Source organism: Rhea americana, unplaced genomic scaffold (genome assembly GCF_003343005.1).
Source record: "Rhea americana isolate MKP2758 unplaced genomic scaffold, rheAme1 scaffold_36, whole genome shotgun sequence".
Taxonomy (NCBI): Eukaryota; Metazoa; Chordata; class Aves; order Rheiformes; family Rheidae; genus Rhea; species Rhea americana.
In genome coordinates this window covers 778,126-785,715 of record NW_028186490.1, presented here as the reverse complement: position 1 = coordinate 785,715, position 7,590 = coordinate 778,126, and the positions used below count along the sequence as shown (strand labels likewise).

At 40.2% G+C, this 7,590-nt stretch overlaps 1 protein-coding gene across 5 annotated transcripts in view; it reads left to right on the top strand.

Annotated features, from left to right (window-relative positions):
- LOC146591752 (uncharacterized) overlaps positions 1-6,422 on the top strand; it is an 89,380-nt gene extending 82,958 nt beyond the window's left edge. For 4 of the 5 annotated variants that reach the window (XR_014896731.1, XR_014896732.1, XR_014896733.1 and 1 more), the window contains 2 exons: positions 5,440-5,495; positions 6,042-6,422. Coding sequence is in view for 2 of the 5 variants with exons in the window: in XM_085312234.1 (XP_085168360.1) it covers positions 5,440-5,495; positions 6,042-6,056 (71 nt within the window). In the remaining 3 variants the exon portion in view is untranslated. The remainder of the gene's footprint in view (positions 1-5,439; positions 5,496-6,041) is intronic. The other variant, XM_085312235.1, reaches the window with a different exon arrangement.
- The last annotated feature ends 1,168 nt before the right edge of the window (positions 6,423-7,590 follow it).

The window sequence follows — 7,590 nt, the reverse complement described above, 5'->3', positions numbered from 1 at the left end:
AATCCTGTGGGGTTTATTCAGTGCCTCTTAATGGATTTTCAATTTGTTCTATAGTGTTTTGCAGGTGAGATGTAATTTTCCCAGTGAGATTTGCAGGTGCTTGACAACTGGGGGAAAAAAATGCTTTCTTTCAGGTTTGTAAATAAGAAGTTGGTTAAAAAAAAGAAAGAAAAAGAAAAACCTGTCTCGTGCCTCTGTTTACCTCCATTTTGTTAGCTGTAAAAGAAGGGAAATGGCCAGCATTTCAGAGGGCTTATTGATATGAAATGACCCAGAAGCTTATTCCAGAAAGTTTATTTTCAGGAAGGGTTGAGTATTCCTACTCTGAGAACTCTCAGAGGTATTTGTGATTCACACCAGGCAGTTCTTCCAGTCTTGGTGATGATACCCATCTCAGAAAGGTGATGTAAGGCTAAAGGGATTGATGAGCACACTGTCTTTTTAGTCAGTGAAGTGCTAATTATGAATAAGAGCTGCAACCCTTCTGGTAACAGAACTACAAATAACAGCGTTAAAAGGTTACTGTTCCGAATGAGTTATTTCATCCAACTCTTGTCTTTTCCATGGAATAAATTGCATATCGCGTAGAAGGGGTCTCTTCCGTACAGTACAAATTCTACAATTGTCCTTACCTAGCCATTTCCTTTCACTCTTCCGTTCTTGAATGCAAGTTATTCTCATCATTTGGCTATTGCTGCAGCCTCTATTTCTATGTACGATAAACAATGCTACCCTTTCTTCCCTCCATCCTCCTACGTATGCTTTTGAAAAACTCTGGTTGCTAGGATTGCAGCCCTCATAAAGCTGGGGGGGAAGGGAGGAATACTGTCCCTTCGTCATCAGCTTCCTTTTGAGATCTTCTCTTCTTTGCATTAGTTAAGTCATTTTTTCCAAGGCTTGTTTGTTGTACGACCTTTTAGCAACAGCGCTGCTCCTGCTGCAGTGCTTCTCGATGCTTTTCCTGGCGCTTTGCTTGACAGGCATTAGAAAATTGGTCTGACTAAGTCGGGAAGAATAATTCAAATTCATTTCATGTTGTGAGTTAAACCTTCAGTGTGTTGCATGGGGAGTACTTTCACTTGTGTTAAAAAGGGACAAGTGCCCCACGGTGAGTGGACAGTGGCACTGTGCTCTGTTCCCTCTCCAGCTCTCTTCCCTGGCACTCTGGTTTTGCAGACATGGATGTTGACCCTGTGATGCATCATGTACAGTGCAGAAATGGGCGTGTTTCTCCTTCACCGGAGAGGTGTGTGGAAAATGACAACCTTCATCTTATTACAAGTGGCACAGCAGCCATCCTATGATGTGCCAGACTAATTTTTGCAGGCAAGAGGTGACACTGAGTTAGACTCCTGTGGGTGGAAGAATGGATATACGTATTCTGTACTTTCTGATAAAAGTGTGCGCTTCTGTACAATGTGGGCACTTCTTTTTTTTTTTTTTTTAATGTGGAGCCTGTTTATCAGCATGCTTAACAGAGCTTGAGCCACATGGTTCAGCTACCTAAAGATGTAGTGCCTATTCCAAGCATCTTACTGTAGTCTTTTCTTGAAGGAAGAAAATACAATAAATGCAGGAGCCGTCTAGAACGCTAAGTTTGATATGCCTTTAGAGTAGTCAAAGTAGTACAGGATAGCCCAAGGTCTCTGGAGCCCACTGGATGTATTTCACATGGCAGGAGCTCCTTTTGGAGGAGTCAGAGCTGCTGGGGTCTTAACACTTTGCCTGAAATATGCAGAAGTGGTTTGCTTAATAACAATATTAAGGTTAAATGATCCCTCCTGGTCAAAAGGCCCATCATACAGCTACTACAAAGAATGACGTTTTGAAGAGTTTGACACCATTATTGGCATCCCAGCTGCCTGGCTGATCCACATTGCCTGTGGCAACCCGTGGTGGTGGGCACTGCTCAAATCCTGCCTCTGTATCACAGAGCCATGTACTCTGAGGAAGGAAAGGACAAGCAGCAAGAAAACATGTGACATGCTTAAAGATATGATGTGGTTAGATAGTGGTAGACATTCAGCAATTTACCCTTGGTGCGGTAAGTTCAGGACAATATTCAATCCTCATCAAAATCCAAGAAGCTCAGGGAAACATTGTTACCCTTTCTGTCACATAGTATAACTCATATCAGGGATACAAAACATCTCTCTAAATTTCCTCCTGAGTACATTCAGTACATACATACATACATATAGAAGGCTTTGTCCAGATTTGTCAAATAGATTCTCTCTGTCGGATCTGACTTGTTTCTGCTTAAATGCTTAACTGCTGTGGCAGAAGTGCAGACTGACAGCTTGAGTAGAGCATGAGTGAATGCTCGTAGTGAGAAGTAATTAAAAAGTACTGCAAAGGGCGGGTTGAGAGGAGGCAATGAAGTGGAAGCATTATGAATTGGACTTCTATTTATGAGATGCAGGCAAGATTGCCCAGAATGTCTCCTTCCAGCATCTTTATTGTTGGTACTTAGGATATGCACTTTTAAAAATTGCTGCTCACACCTGGAGATCCAAATATTTCCACAGGTCAGTCGCTTAAATTTACATGAGCTACTAGACTAGTGCCCCAGTCAGAACATACATTGTCTACATTTTGTATGATATTTCATATAAAAGATATATAAAATTCTCCTATTGTATTCTCATATTTCTCAAGCTGTCTGGAAGCTGGATGGCTGCTACCAAGGCAAAAATTAGTCTGTTATACTTACCAGAAAGGAAATCTCTGCATACTTTGCCCTCACCAGGCCATTCTGCAGGGATTGGGCAGCATCCGGGATGTTGTTTCTTCAGGCTGTAAATCAGCAGTTTAAAAGCAGAATTTTATTTTGTTGTGCTTGCCTTTCTGTTAGGAATGTAGTAGGGGATAGCCATAGGAAACATGTGCTAGTGATTGAACTCAATTGGGCTTTCAAAGAATTTCTACTCTATGGCAAACCCATGGAAATAACAGTGCTTTGGCATCTGAACTAACTTTAGATAAGAGTGGTTCATGTCAGAGTTACTTAGCTAATGGCAATTTTTACTATTATTGCTATTCATAAGAATGTGTGTTCCAGTATACTGAGGCATTCCAGTATACTTGCTGTCTTCTCACATATGGAAAGTCTATTACTTTCCTTAAATATTGTTCTTGGAATCAGGGTATACTTAGATCACTTCATGTTCTCAGCCTTTGTCTCTACATTGTAGCCANTTTTTTTTTTTTTTTTTTTTTTTTTTTTTGGTAAAGAGATCTGACTCTCTGTTCCATATTTCAGTAAGGCAGTTAAAGTTGAAGTATGGCTGTGGATAGGGCGTGATGTGAGTCAAACAGTTTTTGTGCAAGTAAACAATTCAAGTTTGACACTTTATAGGCAACCAGTTTTCAGCATTTCCTTCTGTTAAATTAATACAGGAAAAAAAATTACTGTATTTTCCAGTTGACTTGCCTCTGTGTCCCAAAGATAGATGTTGGATGTGTGGTTTGACCAAGAGTAAATATAGGACAGAAAGGAAAGATACAACTATGCCTTTGCTAGCATACTGTCCCTTTTTTCTTTATCAGAGGTTTTTCTGTAGGGATCTCAACATTTCAAAGCACCCAGATGAAGTGGAACAGTGTTACTTTTTCCTTTTTACTGGCAGTAACTAGGGAATGAAGAGTTAAATATCATGATCTCTTTTCCTCCACAGCAAGACAGCCAAACAAAAATGTGTCTGTGGTGAAAGAAGCTTCAGGGTGTCAGTGATACCCACATGGTATCTTACTGGAGTACTCAACAGCATTAGGGCATGGTTGTGTGTTGTACCACCCAACGTGGTGTACTTTATATAGAGAATAACAGTGAAAATGAGCCTCAGAACCTGAGGAGATGGGGACAAAAGGGATGAGGCATGCCTGGAGCCTGAGTCCTTACTCCTAGATGACAATAACTGGGGAGGCAGATTGGTTAGTGTGAGGGAAGAATTAAGTAGGAAAGGCAAAGGGAACTTTACTTACACAATTGAGTCAGAAGGGAAAAATTAATCACTGACTGAATTACCCACAAGAGCACATCAACACATACCTGAATATTGTGACTGAGAAAGAAACAGTAAAACAGAAAAGGAGTGATGCAACTGTGCATCTAGTGTAGAGTAGCTCTCTATGAGGTCTAATGCACAAGATGGTGGAGTAATTTTTTATATTGGGGTTACCTGCCAATGTGGGTGGGAGCCTTCCCAGTGATGGAAGGTGTTTTAGAGAGACAGAGACACTCTCCTTTCTCCTGCTCCAGGACTACACCTGTCCAACTTGGGTAAAGCTTCTAGGATGAGAAAAGGAGGCTTGGACGTAATATACACAGCAAATGAATACTTTTAATTCTAGTGCCTTTCCAAGGGGAGAAGCTGGCATCTTTTCACCACTTAGCATCCAGAGATGCATGCTGAACTACTGTTTGAGAAGCAAACAAAAAAGTACGGAGGGATTTGGAAGTTTTCAAAAGCATCTGCTTCTATATTGCAACCTGACAGACTTGCATTAGGAGTTGATAGAGAGCATACGTGTTCCCTGATCACGATCTAAATACAGCGATGCGGAACTGTCAGCTTTAACCAAGGTGAGGCTCTGTAGCAAGGAGCAATAGATGACTTGGAGCACACACCTTACTTGCATCATCCATGTTGGACTCGGAGAGTAGGAGGTGAGTTCTGCCACTTGCTGGTGTGCCTGATTATTGGTCTTTGGTGGCAGCAGCGTAGAATGAATCCCTCAGAAGAGAATTCTCTGTTCGTGAGTCCTTTTGTTCTAGTCCTGACTCATGTAACTTTGTATTAAATGCAGCATAGTAAGAGTAATGTTAAAACATTTGTATACATCAAGCTGTCGTTTCTGTCTTTAACTGCTGCTTACTGACTTTCATGGTGTTTTTAGGATGCTTACAAAACTCTTGAAAACTTTCAAAGATGATGAACTAGGAGTTATCCTATACTAGTTACATAAGGTGTTTTCATATTTTGCACTATTTTAACCTGTTATGGAGCCCAGTTCCTTTTTGCTACCAAGTGTGCCTGTGTCTGATATATTAGATCAAAACATATTCCTGTTTCCAAATGCTAACAGCCGCACATTCAGTCCTCTGGATTTCGGCAGCTGAAGTGGGTGTTCCAGGAAGTTTGGCACCATTTCTCTTTACAGAATAATAAACAGAGATGATGTTGCATTGGGTTGCATATAGACATAGATGCTGTTGCCTCATAAAAGCTGATTCACAGACAAGTGGTTACTATTAGCTTTTAAAAATAACAATACTGGTTGAAGTAGATAGAAAAACAAACTACAAAATGTTCTCTCAACCTAAAATAGAAGAAACCGCCACCCTGGGGTCTGGTAGGAAACTGACGATTATTTCTAGTCTAACAGCTGCATTAGATTATTATATTCTACAACATTTATTGCTCTTCTCTCTTCCAGGAGGCCAGAGCATACCTGTAGAGTTGTGGCTTCTCTTTCTGCAAGCTCTGCCAAAGGTACATACTTTACGGCCTATTACTCTCCCCAGTGTTCATGTTAAATGCAGTATGGAAACTTTTAAACTTGGGAAAAGTGAGATGCAAAGCTATTGGCAAAAGAAGAGTACTTGATGACTTTTAATGCAATATTTTAAATGCATTAGAAAGCTCTTCCCCAGAAAGTTGCACAGAATTAGAACTAAGCTTGAAAATTCAGGCTAATGCAAACAGCAATGACCATTTTGTGGGTACTGCGTGCTGCAAGTAGTGTTCAAGACTGGACTCTCTTATAATGGATAAACATTTTGTTGGCTTCAGGACAAGAACAAACCTCTTTAATAGCAGGTCTGCACTGATTTCAAAATCATGGCCAGTATCTGTTGTTTAGTATGATTCCTCAAGGTCATGCCCTGACTCAGTTTTCTCTCCTGGGTGAACACATGACCTCCTGGAAGCAGTGCCTCCTTCACTTACTGGCCGAGTCTGAAAATCTTCCTAGCTCTCCATAAGGAGATCTTGTTTTCTAATTAAGCACTGAATCAAGGTTGTATCTTTCCCCCTCAGCAGGTTGGTACTTGAACCAGTGTTTACTATGAGAATTGCCTCAGGAGGAGAAAGTGCTTTCAGCAGATGTATAAAATCTTGGTCTAAAGATAGGATAATAAAGTAAATAAGAAACTGATGTTCAAAGCTGTCCCTGCTGTCTAGTTTTGTATAACTTGGAAGAACTGAAATAGCTTTCGTGATGATAGTTGTTAACATATGGCATGTATAACATACTTAAAGAATAGTGTTTATTCTATAAATGTTACTGTAAAAGCCCATAATATAAGATGGTATTGCCGCAATTTTTCTGAACTAATGCGAAGAACTGTAGCCTGGTGATCAGTTTCTACACAGTTCTATAGGATGCTCCAAAATCCTGAATAAAATTGTTTTCTTTGAGCTCTGTTTAGCTTTGGATGTGTTGGCTTAGCGGTGTCTGTGTCTGATGATGGACTATGTATGATGAGGAAGAGCGGCACTGATTACCCCTCCCAGCCCCGCCGCCCTCCTCCCCCCGCCCCAGTAGAGGGCACAAAGTGGTTCCTTGAACCGTAAGACCGTGTAACCCCTGAGTACTGCAGTTTGTACTCCCTTCAGCACTGCTAATTACCCTCCATCCTAAGCTGGATCTGATGGTGTCCCAGATTCTGAATGAACCACAGACAGGGAAGATGCTAGTTCTTGGAGTGTCTCAACAGTCATAAACACCTTCTAGTTCTGCCTTTGGAAAGCCAGATTCACTGGCCTTGTGTGAACTCTCCAATGCTTTTCGTGTTGCCTAGTCTCCCTCATTTCCATGTGGAAGAAAGAACAGAGAACTTTTCTGAATGAATTTACACAGTTTTCCCAAATAATTCTCAGCTTCCCATGGGTTTTCTCGAAGGAGTGGTACACAATAGGCCTTTGTCTCCAAATGAATTTATTATTTTTGAGTCTAAATGACTAGCTTGACTGCAATCTTAAAGGACTTTTTATTTCCTGAGACTTATCAGTTCACCCTTGAAACCTTTAGAGGAAGTGACTTCTCTGTGAATATACAAGGTATAAATCTGCTCAGTACTAGAATTAATGCAAATTATTTTAATTATATCCGAGTCAGTTTGTTATATTTTAAAGAAACTAGACACAAAGCAAAATGACTGTAAAAAAAGTAAATTTTGTAGTTGCTACAGAAAAATGCATTTGGTCTGGATTCCTTGACAAAATCAACTTTGACTTTAGCACTCTTTTTAAAAAAAACTATATTCTAAGCTACAGGTTTGTGGTTCCTACAAGGTGTTGCGTATCTGTGGCTCTAAATTAGTTGTGTCAGATTAGTTCAGTTAACTTTGTTTAGATACTTGAAACCATGATCTTTAGAGGTAAAAACAAAAACCAACAGATCTTGGTCTCCTCTTCTTTGCTTCTAATTAGTTTGGGTTAAACACTGAAGGTATTGAACCACTTTGTCCAGCTGGTGAGGCAAGAATTATTTTGATTTGAAAGTAATGCTGCTCAAATAATGAGGACTTCACCAAGAGCTTTATAGTCTTCCACTTACAAGTTTTTTGCTGATCCCTGACTAGGC